Consider the following 14,994-nt stretch of genomic DNA (forward strand, 5'->3'; position numbering starts at 1 on the left):
AAGAGCACTTGTTCAGGGCTGGAGAGATGGCTCAGAGGTTAAGAACACTGGCTGTTCTTCCAGAGGTCCCGAGTTCAATTCCCAGCTTCTGGCCTGCAGAGATACATGCAAACAGAACATTGTATACATAATAAATAAATCTTAAAAAAAAAATAAAAATAAAATAAAAAAAAAAGAGCACTTGTTCATACGGAGGACCTGAGTTCAATTCCTAGCACCCACGTGGAGGCTTATAACTGTCTGTGACTCCAGTTCCAGGGAGTCTGATGCCTTCATCTGACCTCCGTTCTGTGCGGTGGTGCACATACATACATACATACATGCAGGCCAATACGCATACACATAAAATAAAATAATAAAAGAGATGAAAGAGGTGATGATGGGGGCTGTGAGAGCAGGTGATGAGCAAGGCCTCTGTATGAAAGTCAAAGTTGATCTGAGACTTCCAGGATGTTGTTGTGGCAATGTGGAAGGAGAAGCCCAAAGGTATTCCATTTGGGGGAAATGAGGAAGAGCACCAAGAAGAGACAAAGAGCAAAGAGAAGATAAACCTGTCTGAAAATATCAGTCATCCTTCATCCTCCCCCAAACCCAGCCAATGTCACCCCAGAAATGAACCTCTAATATGGCATTATGTGGCCTCTTCCACTCCAGCAGTCACCCTTTTCCCTTGGCCAGTGTATTTCTAGCAGTCTTGCCATTCTTCTGGTATATAGCTTAGTGGTGACACCTGCCAAGCATGTTTGAGGCCCTAGAAGAAAATTTAAATTAAATTAACACCACCGGTTCCTCGGGCTGTCTTTCACCTGCTCAAAGTCCTCCACAACCGGTTCTAGTCCTCTGCAGCTCTCTGTCTCCGTCCACCTAACCCACAAGCACTTCAGAACAGGATGTGCTTTGCCTCACTCAGTCTTTAGGATGTCCTTCCCCACTTCTGCCCATCCTTCGGAACGGCTGTCCTCAAATTTCCTATCCTCCGGAGTGACGGACTGCACTCCATTCCTCCCCCTCTGCTGGCCAAGCGCTTTTCGTTGCTTGATGTTCTGAGTCATACCTCTATTATAGCATTCCTGGGCGCATACTATCTGTCAGTGTCTCAAGGATCCCAGGAAAGTTAGGCCATTGTAATTCATGTGTTGCCCCGATGGCTTGGCACAGTGACTAACACGAACTAGGGAGAGGGAGGGAAGGATGGACAAAGAGAGAGGTGGATGGATTGTGTGGATGGTAAGCTGGGGTAGATGGTAGAGGAGATGGCAAAGTCTGAGAAAAATTCAAAAGTGACCCTGCAAAAATCAAAGACCGTACACCAGGGGGAGCCGAAAGACCACAAGAACGCAGGAAGGCGGGCCACACAAGGCTGCAAGGCGGGGATGAGCAGCGCACACCGAAGCAGGCACCATCATGCATCTGCTACGGTTCACCCACGTGCGCAGAGCCTGGTCCTCAGACCCAGACGACAGGGCTGGAGCTCATCCCCACCGCCCCCGCTATCCCGTCCCTCCACCGCCGCCGTGAAAGCAAACAAAGGGGAGGGATTCCTGCAGGGCTATGGATACCGAAGGCCAATCAGATGGCTCTAACCGCCTGGAAGGCAGCCGCCTCCATTTAAAGGGGCCCAATCTGGTTCCAAGGGGTTGAGGAGGGGCGGCGAGATGGGCGGGGAGAGTGGGAGAAGGGACCGCGCTGAGAGGCGTCCCCTAGGGAGACCGAGGACGGAGGCGTGGGGCGGAGCCAGTCCGGGGAGGGCGGGCGGGAGGGCGGGCAGCGCAGCGGCGCGCGGGATCCGGCTGACGCAGCTGGCCCCGGCTCCCCGAAACCCAGACCCGAGGGGAGGGGAAGGAGGAGAAAGAGCGAGGGTGCGCGTGCGCAGTGGCGCGGGGAGGAGCGGGGGGGACCTGGCAGCAGGCAAGAAGGCTGCGAGCGAGCCGCGAACCCGGCTGGTGGAGGGTGGCGAGCGCGCGCGCACCATGGGGGAAAAACCCGGGACCAGGTAAGGGAGGTGGGGCCGTGCTGCGGGGCACGGGCGGTGGCCCGCGGAGGATGCGGGGATGATCTCCAGACAAGGACACCGGGCGCGAAACCCGGGGGCCGGACGCCTGGGTCCCTAGAGGGTAGCGGTCCGGGGCCGCAAGCCTAGGTCCTTAAAGATACTGGGCGGGGTGCGTGCTTGGACTCCTGCAGATTGCAAGAGCTGTAGGGATCAGGAAACCCACGCCTGGGTTCTCGAAGAGATGTAGGAGTCGGACTACTGGGTTCTCTGTGCAGGCTGAGATGCAGGGGCGGAGGAAGGAGGAGCAGGTGGCCGGCCCCGAGGGGTTGTGTGCTGGGAGACTGGATGCTGGGAAGGGATTCCCCTAGACTGATGCCCAACCAATGGAAAGCCTCCTGTCCAATACCCCACAGTCTGGTTGCTCCCACCTGTCCCGAGGGCCAGATAGCTCTGCTACCAAACTTCGGTCTTCTCCTAGGTTACTAGGAGCAACAGCTTCTTGAGGGAGTAGAGTGCAAAGGGACCCTCGCTGAAATTGGGCGGTATTCTTGTCCCGGGGAGGGGGAGAGGTAATATCTGCCCTGGACACACACATCCTCTCCCCGGATGTTTTCTGTGCAATCGGGGCTCCTTCCTTCCACAGATACCAGAGTTCTCTTTTTTGGTCTATAGCAAAATCCACTTCCTGTTGTGACCCAACGCCCCCAAGAGGACAGGGGGGGTGAATGCTTGAGTTCCAAGGGATCGAGAGCAAGAGAATGGGTCGGGGTTCTGTGCCTCCAGCCAGAGAACCAAGAATTAGGGCCTGATCCTGAACATCACTTCTGCAAAACATGGGATCAGCCCTACCACTCCCACTGCCCTGGGGGTAGGAGAATTTAGGCTTGTAAGCATCAAGAGGACCAATATCGGAGAGAGATGATCAGAGGGAATATTGGCCTCCTGGATTTGGCGTTAAACACCCCAGAGAAAGGGGAAGTCACTTACTTGGGGGAGGCCCCCAAATTTCCGTTGGGTGGTTCAGGAGAAGGAATAGATGGACCAACGAGAGACTGCTGACTTGGCATAATTCTCTACAAGTCTCATCAAATTCTGGGCCATAGGAAATGGAGAGAATAGCAGGAAGTACAAAAGGGCATCTGCTCTAGCTACCTCCCACAGCTGGGCACCTCCCTGGCAATTCCCTTACTCTGCCTCTTCGGCCAGCCTCAGTATGTGCATGCTTCCCCTCCCCAACCTGGCAAGAGATGGCTGGGGAAGATGTGGAGGGCAGATGCCCTGTAGCAACTGACCGAGAGGCACACCGATTGTGGCTGTCACAGCCTTCTGCCAGGGCTCCTGGTGGGGGGAAAACACAGGACAGAGGGAGAGCAGAAGTGGAAGGGAGACATCCTAGCTGATGGACTAGCTGTCGGTCCTAATTGGGACAGAAATTAGAATGATGATTCTAACTGCTGCCATGTCCATATGTGCCTTTATTGCTCGGGGATACTCAGGGGCACGCTATGAGTTTGTCATGTGACCCTGTGTGCTGGCCTGTGGATGTATGGACCGCTTGGCCTTTGAGAGGGAAGGGACAAAATGGTTTTTCCTAGCAGAAACTATGCGAGTGAGTTGAAGGAAGGATGGAACGCGGAGCAGTATTTCAGTTTGTTATCTGGGGACCCTTTCCAGGAATTGCTGCTGAGGCAAAGCGCATCACAAGAGGTAGCATGGTGCTTCGAAATAGCCAGAGCCCTGGGGTCGGTCACTAGACAGTTCCCTACGCTCCCAGCAGTGGGTGGAGACTAGGCTTAGATAGTTTCAGTGCCTGTATAGAAAACCCCCTTCGACTTGACAAACTGTCAGCGACAGGCCAGTTTAACAATTTAATGGTTGTGCCGGGAGGTGGTGGTGCACACCTTTAATCCCAGCACTCCGGGAGGTAGAACCAGGCGGATCTCTGTGAGTTCGAGGCCAGCCTGGTCTACAGAGCGAGATCCAAGACAGGCACCAAAACTACACAGAGAAACGCTGTCTTGAAAAACCAAAAAGAAAAACGGAAAAAAGAAAGCAATTTAATGGTTGAGAGCAGAGACTTAAAGCCAGAGTTGTCTGCCCTAAGTTTATGTCCGAGTTCCACCATGTACGTTCTCTGTGACCGTTGACAAAATTCTCGACCTCGCTATACTTTGGTTTCTTCGCTGTAGAACAGCAATATCTCGACTTCGGTCGTTGGGCTGTAAGCGCAGTAGCAATGCAATTGGAACACTGCTAGGAACAGAGCAGCCACCCAGTAAACGGTAGCCGGCATCGTCTTTGTTACGTGGCTGCTGCTGTGTTGGGACGCCTCAGTGTACAAGGTCCTGAGGGCCGCGGTCTAAGAGCTGCTGCCCTTGATGAAATCACAAGTAAAATATAAACAAGATGTGAATGAAAGGAACCAAAATGAAGGGGGGGAGTGATCAAAGTCGAGGCTGAGTCTTCAATGAAGGAGAGGATGTCTGAGTTAAGCCTTGAACGACAAATGGATTTTTTTTTTAAGCTGCTGAGGTCAGAGATGGGGGTGTTGGAGGTTCATGAAATAGTCAGATGTGAGCAGTGCCTTCAGTAAAAACGGTCTGAGGGGCAAAGTCAAGGCTTACTCCAGGAGTCACCCCAGGGGTCCTTGAAGCAAGCGGTCAGTGGAAAAGTAGCTAGTTTGACTGAGTGTGGTGGTTCATGGCCTTTCATCCCAGCATCGAGAAGGCAGAGGCAGATGGAGCTCAGAGCTGGGGGCATCCTGCTCTACATATCAAGTTCTAGGACGGCCAGGGTTACGTAGTAAGACCCCTGTCTCAAAAAAAAAAAAAAAAAAAAAAAAAGTGTGTTTGTTCTGACCCAGACATTGTGTAGCCATTCAGTTCACATCTCCTTCTGGGGAGGGACCCCTCAGGAGAATCTAGATGCAGCCAGTGGCCATTACACACACCAAAGGAGCAAGTGTTTGTCCTGACAGTTGGCTTCAAGGGGCTGCCGTGTGGGAAATACTAGGACTTTATAAGAAGAAGTGGGGAGGGTAGAGCAGGGATCTGGGGTGAATTCCAGTGCTGGGGCTGGGGCGGGATAAGTCCTGGCGTGCTGGTCCCTGCAGAGTCTAAGGGAGGCAGTGGGGTCTCCCTTTCTGTTTTGTTAGGGTCTTCAAGAAGTCCAGCCCTAACTGCAAGGTGAGTCACCCACGGGGCTTACTTACCCTTTGATCCTCCCTGGGCCCAGCCTACCCCCAGTTCATCCCCAACCCTTAGCTCCCCACTTCCTGTGACAGCTAAAAGCAGACTTCCTTCCCTCCTCAAGCCCCTTGCCACAGGCTGAAGAAGCCCCAGGCCTGGGTGGGGACCGGGCTTAGGTTCCTAAGCAAGCTTGTAGCTCCCTTAGGAACCACCCCAGGGTACTTGGGGCTAGGAAAAGTTAATAGTTCCCCAGGCTGTGGCCTGTTTATCAGAGCCCTTTGTGGGGAGGGCTGCTAACTGCCTGGCCTGGCTGAGGGCTCCCTGGAGACATGGGAACACACACATACACACATCTACCCGTGGCTGGTGGGCAGAGGTATAAAAGGGGACCGAATGAGCAGATAAAAGTCTAAACCAAGACTGGACTGAGTGATCTGGGAAACTCCCACTCTCAGCTTCCAATAACACTGGGAGAATCCCCTTCCTGATAACACCGCCAAGGGGAGCCCAGGACAGGACCGCCATCTTTGAGGGCTCTGGTGGCTTGCCACTGTCCTCCCCAATGTTCCCTGTGACCCTTGACATCCTCAGCTCACTGTGTACTTGGGCAAGCGCGACTTTGTAGATCACCTGGACAAAGTGGATCCTGTGGGTAAGTTGGCCGAGAAGGGAGACAGCTCATCCCCCAGGCGGGGAGGAGGTTCCTGCATCTGGGAATGGGGAAAGGCCCCCTTCAGAAAATGAACTCATGTTTCCCTTTCCTAGATGGCGTGGTGCTTGTGGATCCTGACTACCTGAAGGATCGCAAAGGTATTAGACCCAAGTTCAGGAGCTGGAGGGGAGGCAGGAAAATGAAGACATTTGATGGGTTGGCATTTGGTAGGATGTCCCAGAGAGATGGAAGGCTGAAGCAGGAGCAGACAGTGGGATTCAGGGGAGTCTGTCATGCTGAGGAAGGATGTGGGTGACATGAAGGAAGGGGTTACTCCTGATCATCCCACCTTCCCCTCACTTTCCAGTCTTTGTGACCCTCACCTGCGCCTTCCGCTATGGCCGAGAAGACCTGGATGTACTGGGCCTGTCTTTCCGCAAAGATCTGTTCATCGCCACCTACCAAGCCTTCCCCCCGATGCCCAACCCACCCCGGCCCCCCACCCGGCTACAGGACCGACTGCTGAAGAAGCTGGGCCACCATGCCCATCCCTTTTTTTTCACAGTGAGGATGCTCCCCATTCTCTGAAGGGTGTGGGGAGTGGGGCTGTGGGATTGACATGGGACGAGGCACCTGTTACCAGGGACTGAAACCCCTCCTCTTCTCTGCCACAGATACCCCAGAATTTGCCCTGCTCGGTCACGCTGCAGCCAGGACCAGAGGACACGGGGAAGGTACGGGAGGGACAGCTCTCACAGGATGGGAGCAGAACTGGCCTTCGCAGAAGCACAGACACAGCTGAGCTGGAGGGTGAAGTTCAGGGGCTCCTGAGGACAGGGAAGTGTCCCCGTGGACATGGTGTGGTCACTGCACCTGGAACATGTGCCTGGGTATGGGGGTTCCTCCATGCACTGCCCTGAGCCAGCCTCTGCCAGGTGCCAGACTAGAGCGAGACAGTGAGGCAAGAGCGTCCCTGTTTCCGTGATGGGGCAAAAGTCCACACCGAAGGGGAATGAAGCAAAGAGGAAGGAAGGGGTGTGTTGGAAGAGGTGACGGGAGCCTTGGGTAAGAGGTGGCCTTTCCTCCCCTTCCCAAGGCCTGCGGAGTTGACTTTGAGATTCGTGCCTTCTGTGCCAAATCACTAGAGGAAAAAAGCCACAAAAGGTGAGAGAAACTCTCTCTCTGGTTTAACCACTCCCTCCCAGCCTCGTGGAGCCCCAGGCCCCTGTGGGAGGTAGGAAATCTGAGTTGGGTTGTAGTATCTTGGAACCGACCCTTCCCCTCCACCAACCCTGACTCAGGAACTCCGTGAGACTTATCATCAGAAAGGTACAGTTTGCTCCAGAGACACCCGGCCCCCAGCCCTCCGCTGAAACCACACGCCACTTCCTCATGTCTGACCGGAGGTCCCTGCACCTAGAGGCTTCCCTGGACAAAGAGGTGAGGTGTGAGGGTGACAGAGATGCCACAAAGCAGGCCAGAGTCTAGGGGAGGGGTGAAGCCACAGGCAGGATGGTGGCGGTTGTCTCACTTGGGGTGGAGGCGCCGAACTGGCTGGGGCTGGGGGTGGGGGTGGGGCAGAGCAGCCTCTGTCGGGGAGTACCCAGGACGGAGCCAGTGAGAAACAATCGCCTCCCTCCAAAAGCTGTACTACCATGGGGAGCCACTCAATGTCAACGTCCATGTCACCAACAACTCCGCCAAGACGGTCAAGAAGATCAGAGTCTCTGGTAGGAGGTGGGGGTGGACGTGGGCTTTGGGGAGGCGGTCTGTGCTGACAAGGGACTTCGGCTGCCATGTCCGCCCGGGCCCTATCCCGGTGTGGGAGACTTACCAGGGCATAAGGAATTGAGTCTGTTCCGGGATGATGTGCGGCCTCGGTGTTTGTTATAGGAGGGCTGTTGACCAGGGGTGGGGGTGTGCTGCCCCCCCAAGCGGGGGTCACACCGTGTGGTCTGGAATTGTGGCACTGTGGTGGTCTCTACTTCACCCAAAGCCGCTTGGTCCCCTGCCCCACAGTGAGACAGTATGCCGACATTTGCCTCTTCAGTACCGCGCAGTACAAGTGTCCTGTGGCCCAGCTTGAGCAAGAGTGAGTATGGGACAGGTGTGGGACCCAAGCTTAGGGGAGAACATCAGAAGGCAGAATTCTCCACACAGCCCATCTCACTTCTCAGGGCCCTCGATAGCCAGGGGGCGCCAGGCTGTTCCGAACCGACCCCTTCATAACCTGTGCCCAAATGGACAGTGAGGGAGGAGGTACTGCCTGAGGGTGGTGAGGGGAAACCTCCCCCGGCCCAGTCTCTCCAAGAATCTTGTTCCCTTGTTCCCACCCCCAGTGACCAGGTATCTCCCAGTTCCACGTTCTGCAAGGTGTACACCATAACCCCCCTGCTCAGTGACAACCGGGAGAAGCGTGGCCTGGCCCTGGACGGGCAGCTCAAGCACGAAGACACCAATTTGGCTTCCAGCACCATGTGAGGGCGGGGCTGGCGGACGTGGGGGACGGGGGACAGGCTTCCGTTCAATGCAGGCCGTGTGCCAGGCTCTGTCCTAGGTGCCAGGGAGGTATCACTGAACACAAGTGACAAAAAAAAAAACCTCTCACATTCTCAGGGAGGGAAGACGGACAATCAGATAAGTGGTAAACTAGACAGCGTGTTTGGAGCGAGTGTTAAGTGGGGAGAGCAAGCGAAGCGGGAGGGATAAGGAGGAAGGGCCACAGGGGATGTGCAAGCGAAGAGGCCTCCGGGCGGAGAGAACTGCAAGCTTCAGACTCAGGTGGGGAGGTTCCCAGGGTGCGTGAGGATTGCCGTGTGCCACGATCCTGACCTTGGGCGCCCGTAGCCCCGGAAGGCAGGAGCTTCACCCAGCCCTGCCTTTGCATTGGGTACGCGCTCCGCCACCACACGGGCCCACACGGTGAGAAGGGACCACAAAAAGAGAAGTAGGGGAGAGAGAGGAGCGTGCTGCCGATCAAAGGAGGCCCCGGGAGGGTTCTGCACGGAGGAACGCAGCGAGCCTTTGCATTGCCGTGGCTGGGCGGCTGCCGCGGGAGCTCTGGGTCCCTGACCCCAGCCCCCCTCCTCCCGATTGCAGAGTGAAGGAGGGGGCCAACAAGGAAGTGCTGGGGATCCTGGTGTCCTACAGGGTCAAGGTGAAGCTGGTGGTGTCCCGAGGCGGGTGAGTATTGTGGGGGCGCCTGGTCACGTGGTGCTCCGTGGCTTCCGTGGCAGTTGTCCTCTTCATGCCGCCCCTCTCCCTCCCCAGGGATGTCTCCGTGGAGCTGCCTTTTGTTCTCATGCACCCCAAGCCCCATGACCACATCACCCTCCCCAGACCCCAGTCAGGTGAGCACTTCCCACACCCTGAGCCCCGCAGAGAGGGACGGAACCGGCCAGTGGAGAAAAGAGGCACCAGATCCTTCTCGTGCCCCTCCACCCACGCCCCCTCTGCCTTTCAGCCCCCCGGGAAACAGATGTCCCCGTGGATACCAACCTCATCGAATTCGATACCAAGTAAGGAACACTCCCTGCCTTCTCTTACTGTGATCCTCTAGGACAGAGGTCCCCCCGTATCATCCAGATCCACCCTCTTACCTTGTGGGTGTTTCCTTCTGGTGGGGGAGATGGGTAGAAGTACCAAATCAGATGAGCCGGCCTGTTGAGGCTGCCACTGCCCCGGGTGGGTCTCTTGTGAACCTCTCTGTCTGGTTCTAGTACTGCTCAAGTGCCAGACTCTAGGATGGGGTGGGAGGGAAGCGGAGCGGGCGGCCCCAGGAACAGTCGGAAGCCCTTACCTCGTCCCCTCGCTATTGTCACCAAGCTACGCCACAGATGACGACATTGTGTTTGAGGACTTTGCCCGGCTCCGGCTGAAGGGGATGAAGGATGATGACTGTGATGACCAATTCTGCTAGGAAGAGGGGCTGGGAGAGGTAGGGCAGGACCGAGATCCCGCTCTCATTTCCGGTGGGAGGGTCCCAGCCTCTCCTCCTTCCCCACCCACCCAAGATACGCACTGGACCCGACATCTGTTGAACGTGGGCGTTAATCTTCTGACTTCAGCTCTGCGGCCCTCGCCCTGCTCCCTGGGGTGGCGAGCTGTATGCGCACCTAAGGCTTTTGGGAAGGGAACACGGAAAATGAGGAGTGAGTTAGAGAAAGGAGTAGAAAGAACTCCCGCATTTGGCCTCAGACCAACCTGCCCCCCCCCCCAAGTCTTCACTTCTGCCTCCCATTCCTTGAAGATGAGACTGTGTGTGGAGGGCACACACGGCCATGTCTTTGTTTCAGAGCGTAGGGAAGAAATAAACCTTTGAATAGGCATGAGTGTGTACGTGTTTTCTCAGCAGAGTTTGAGGGGTGTACAGTGTGCCCGTCCACGATGCTTTCTCCTACATCTTCAGGGTACCTTACACGGCTTATCAATAAATGTTTACTGCTATGCCTGTGTCCCAAGGTAAATATTGACACTTGGTTTGGTCGGTGCACACTCCAGGGTAGAGCTTGGTAAAGCCACAAAGTAAACAGTCTTCTACAAGGAAAACACTAACTAACTTCCCTGAAGGTGAGATGGTCCAGGGAGCTGCGGGGTGGGGTGGGGGGGAGCTCTCTGTTGAGGCTGGCGACACATGACCACACTGTGATCTTGTTAGGTTTGTCTCCACTGTTTGTTCCTTCCGGTTTGTGAAGCAGTCTGCTTCTGGGACTTGATAACCACATCTGCATACCTCCCCAGACAGATGCCGTACAAGCAACTCAGTAAGAGTCATACTGTGGGCCAAAGCCGGGCGTCAGCCACACTCTACAGACATTCCTCACCTCCCCCCATCACCCACTGTCACACCTACAGGTGACCTTTCTGTCCTAGTTAGGGTGACTCTTGCTGCGATGAAACACCATGACCAAAGCAAGTTGGGGAGGAAAGGGTTTATTTGGCTCGCACTTTCTACACCATAGCCCATGTTGAAGGAAGTTGGTACAGGAACTCAAAGAGTAGGAACCTAGAGGCAGGAGCTGATGCAGAGGCCATGGAGGAGTGCTATTTACTGGCTCACTCTCCATGGCCTGCTCAGTCTGCTTTTTTATAGAACCCAGGACCACTTGCCCAGGGGTGACACCACCCACAATGTGCTGGACCCTCCCCCATTGATCACTAAGAAAAAGCCCTGCATGCCTGCCTACGGCCTGATCTTATGGAGGCATTTTCTCAATTAAGGTTCCCTCCTTTCCAGTGACCCTAGCTTGTGTCAAGTTGACATAAAGTTAGCTAGGACACCTTTCTAAAGTCTCCATCCCATGAACATCCCTACTGTGTGCCAAGCATGGTATAAGGACATACACATTTTAAATCATCCCCTGGTGGCCCTACCTGTGTCCCAGGAATGGGAATCGAGAATGTACCGGTGTGATGTAGGCTGAGCTTGGGGCATGATTTCCCTAGAGGAAGTGAACTTTATGCAGAGAACTGAAAATGAGTTAGGGGGTGTACATAGACAAACATTTGGACCATGGCAAAGCCTCGCGAGAAGGCTGGAAGGTGTAGCGTATAAACTCAGACCAGGGACCGGAGCAGCCAACAAGAAGTGAGGTGGCTTTTGTTGAGACAAATGGGAGCAGCTTGCACGGGCACTGGTCTGTGCCGGAGCTCATGAAGTTGTAATTCAATCATTTATCCACAGGCCATCTCCCCTACCCGTGCCGGATTTGTCACGAAGGAATTAGCTCCTTTCAAGTCTTTGCCTCTAGTGTCCCTGACCCCTGTGACCCTGCTCCTTGACCTCTAAGGCCATAGACCTAGCTTCACCAGGGAGGCAAGATAAAGATCCAGAATTAGGCTCTTCAGTCTCAGGTTCTGAGTCAGAAGATCCAGAGGAAAAACCCATGACTATGGGTTGGAGAATGATGCCTTTAAGAACAACAATACCGCCAGCCTGGGCTACCAAGTAAGTTCCAGGAAAGGCACAAAGCTACACAGAGAAACCCTGTCTCGAAACCCCCCCCCAAAAAAAAAAAAGAACAACAACAACAACAAAAACTGATGCTTTCAGTGCTGTTTAGAAGGCAGTCCATGCACATGGCTTAAAAAAGAATCTGAACAGTATAAGACGGTAGTGAAAAGGCAAGCTCCCTCCTGCCCGTCCCTGACCCTGATTTCTTCCTCCTACCAACCACCGCTACCCTTGTTTATTCAAAGACCGTTCTTTGTGTTGAGTCACACACATGAAATCCTCACTGCCTCATCTCAATACAGGGGCAGCAAGCCATGAGCTCATCCACATCTCGCTGCCTTCACTTGATAGTGTGACCCGGAAGAAGCTTCCTGCAGCCCTGCTCACACCCACCCCATCCCTTTAAGGAGCAGCTGTTAGTCACTAGATGTCATTTATGTTTACTGGTTTCCTAATGGACACTCTGAATGTCCACTTTTTTTTTTTTTAGTTCTGTTTTATAAGTTATCCTTAAAGCTCTGTCTTTCGGGCTGTGTGCCATGCACTGTAGGTCAGAGCCCTGAAAGGAGGGGCTGCAGGCTGGAGGGTGGGCTCGGCAGTGGAAGGCCATGGACTGCTCTTGCAGAGGACCCGAGTTTGGTTCCCGCACTCATGTCAGGCAGCTCACAATAGACTAGAACTCCGACTCCAGGGATCTGAGTCTCCCTTCCGGCCTCCATGGCACTTGTGTTCATGTGCACATAACCTTCATACAGATACACACACACACACACACACACACACACACACACACACACAAAATTAAGCATTTTTTTTTTAATTCAGAGAGGGTGAACATATTTCTAATCATATCATTGCAGGTAAAATACAGTGTTACTGTTTCGTTTTTATTTATATTTATTTGTTTGTTTGTTTATTTGCAGACAGGGTTTCATTACATAGCCCTGGCTGTCCTGGAACTCGCTATGTAGACCAAACCAGGCTGACCAACTCACAAATCTGCCTGTCTCTGCCTCCTAAGTGTTGGGATTAAAGGCGTATGCCACCATGCCCCAGCTTTTTTTTTTTTTTTTTTTTTTTTTTTTAACATCTGAGTGTCTTGCTGGCATGTATATTTTTGTATCACGAATGTGCAGTACTCATGTTGAGGGTGTCAGATCCCCTGGGACTGGATTACAGGTAGCTGTGAGCTGCCAGGTAGATTCTGAGAATCAAACCTTGGTCTTCTAAAGAAAAATCACTGCTCTTCACCTCTGAACCATCTCACCTGCCCCAAGTATTTCCTATCTCAATTACATTTATCTGATTATAAGAGAAGATAAACCCAACTTCCCGAGCTGATGCCTTTGTATTTCTTTTAGGGGGTTAGGTAGGTGGGGCCGTGCAAACTGTTAAACACAGGACCTCAGCATGCTAGGCAAGGGCTCTGTCCCTGAGCCACATCCATCCACACACACCTTGAAGAGACGAAAAGCTCTTAAGAGTGCAGCAAAATAGTGCTGGAGAAATGGTGCCGTGATCAAAGGTGCTTACTATCAATCTTGAAGACCCAAGTTCAATACCCGAACACACAAGACAAACTGTCCTCTGACCTCCACACATGAACCGTGGGACATGTACATAAACGCTCCTACATAATACAGATTTTTAAAGAATACAACAAAATCTTGTCATGTAAACTAATCAAGTCTCAGACGAGCATTGCATGTTTTCTCACATGTGTGCAAAGGTAGCATAGAAAAAGAACTGATGAGCAAGAAGAAGGGGTCCATGGAGTAAAGGGGGTAAGAGAGGGTAATAAGGCAGGGAATGTGGTCAAAACATCATATATGTGCATGGATGGCATAATGAAACCCATTATTTTGTACAATAACATACACCGATAATCTAGACATCATGACACACTATAATCCCCATACTCAGGAGTCAAAGGCAGGATAATTGCCTCAAGTCTGGGGCTAGGCTCATCTATGATGAGTTCCAGGACAGCCAGAAATAGAGTGAGACATTGTCTACAAAACCAATAAATGCTGGGTGTGGGGGTGCACACCTTTGATCTCCGCAGAGGCAGGCAAACCTGTGAGTTCAAGGCCAGCTAGGGCTACACAGGGAGATCCTGTCTCAAATACATAAATAATAAACGAAGCACACACGGACAAATGGAAAATAAAATGAGTACACTAATAAAGGCTGGAGTATCGCCCGGTGAGAAAGCACTCACCCGGGCTGTGTGCGTCCTGGGTTCAATTCCCAGGCCTGAGGGAAAGAACAGGCAGAAGGCAGGGTCTGTTAGCTCATTGGTGGAGCGCTTGCCTAGCTGCCCAAAGCACAAGAAGGAAGGGGGGGGGGGGGGGAGGAAATTAACCCTTTGTAGTATACGGTATTTTCCCAGGTTGTTATATCTTCTGCTCCTTTTGTTGTTGTTGTTGCTGTTTGCTTGTTTGTTTTTCTGAGACAGGGTCACTCTGTGTAACAGTCCTGGCTGTCCTGGAACCAGGCTGGCCTCGAACTCACAGAGACCCTGCCTCTGCCTCCCAAGTGCCGGGATTAAAGGCGTGCGCCACCACCACCTGGCTGCATCTTCTGCATTTGTATTTTGTTCCCTTTTTACTTTAGAGCACATGGTGTGACATTGTTCGATATCTCCACACCACAGTGTGGTATAGCTTTCACCTTTATTTAGTTCCAAAACATTTCTGTTGCCTGTTTTGAGGCATGGTCTCCACTCTGTAGCCCAGACTGGCTTGAACTCTTGAGATTTAGGCTTCAGGGTGCTGAGATTATAGCAAAACACTTCCTTCTGATATTATTTTTTTTCTTTATTTTTATTTTTTATTTTTTGGTTTTTCGAGACAGGGTTTCTCTGTGTAGCTTTGCACCTTTCCTGGAACTCACTTGGTAGCCCAGGCTGGCCTCGAACTCACAGAGATCCTCCTGGCTCTGCCTTCCGAGTGATGGGATTAAAGGCATGTGCCACCACCGCCCGGCTTCCTTCTGATATTATTAATGTGCACACTTTTAGTCCAAGGTAGACTTTTATAGCCATTTCCTAACTGGCTCATGATTTGACACTTCCTGTTCTTTCCAGTTCACACACCAAGATCTTTTCCAAGACCTTATCAACCACTATCTCATGGGCACTCTTGGTTTCCCTTCCCTTTCACCATGAAAACCTCACCGCTAGATCCATCACCCACCCCCACCTCTT

The 14,994-nt window shown here is 52.9% G+C and overlaps 1 protein-coding gene and 1 long non-coding RNA gene across 2 annotated transcripts; one reads left to right on the forward strand and one right to left on the reverse strand.

The window, feature by feature from the left end:
- Positions 1-1,824: 1,824 nt before the first annotated feature.
- Arrb2 (arrestin beta 2) lies at positions 1,825-10,161 on the forward strand. The gene is made up of 15 exons (XM_028862158.2): positions 1,825-1,993; positions 5,148-5,178; positions 5,773-5,833; positions 5,947-5,991; positions 6,201-6,397; positions 6,508-6,567; positions 6,930-6,997; positions 7,135-7,273; positions 7,479-7,563; positions 7,853-7,925; positions 8,173-8,310; positions 8,933-9,016; positions 9,104-9,183; positions 9,297-9,351; positions 9,659-10,161. Exons 1-15 carry the CDS (start codon positions 1,971-1,973, stop codon positions 9,750-9,752), a joined length of 1,233 nt encoding a protein of 410 aa, XP_028717991.1. The 5' UTR covers positions 1,825-1,970; the 3' UTR covers positions 9,753-10,161.
- Positions 4,035-6,207, reverse strand: LOC119086921. Its single transcript, XR_005090320.1, has 2 exons — positions 5,812-6,207; positions 4,035-4,804 (listed from the first exon to the last, which is right to left on the reverse strand). It is a non-coding gene; the product is annotated as an uncharacterized LOC119086921 (long non-coding RNA).
- Positions 10,162-14,994: the final 4,833 nt, after the last annotated feature.

The sequence above is a fragment of the Peromyscus leucopus genome, chromosome 8b (genome assembly GCF_004664715.2).
Source record: "Peromyscus leucopus breed LL Stock chromosome 8b, UCI_PerLeu_2.1, whole genome shotgun sequence".
In the NCBI taxonomy this organism is placed as follows: Eukaryota; Metazoa; Chordata; class Mammalia; order Rodentia; family Cricetidae; genus Peromyscus; species Peromyscus leucopus.

What these genes read in the sequence shown, in the direction of transcription:
- Arrb2 (XM_028862158.2), top strand. Translation starts at nt 1,971, where the DNA reads ATGGGGGAAAAACCCGGGACCAG. An exon ending in GAGGAAAAAAGCCACAAAAG is followed by an intron (nt 6,998 to 7,134) that starts GTGAGAGAAACT and finishes ACCCTGACTCAG; the next exon opens with GAACTCCGTGAGACTTATCA. An exon ending in CTGGTGGTGTCCCGAGGCGG is followed by an intron (nt 9,017 to 9,103) that starts GTGAGTATTGTG and finishes CTCCCTCCCCAG; the next exon opens with GGATGTCTCCGTGGAGCTGC.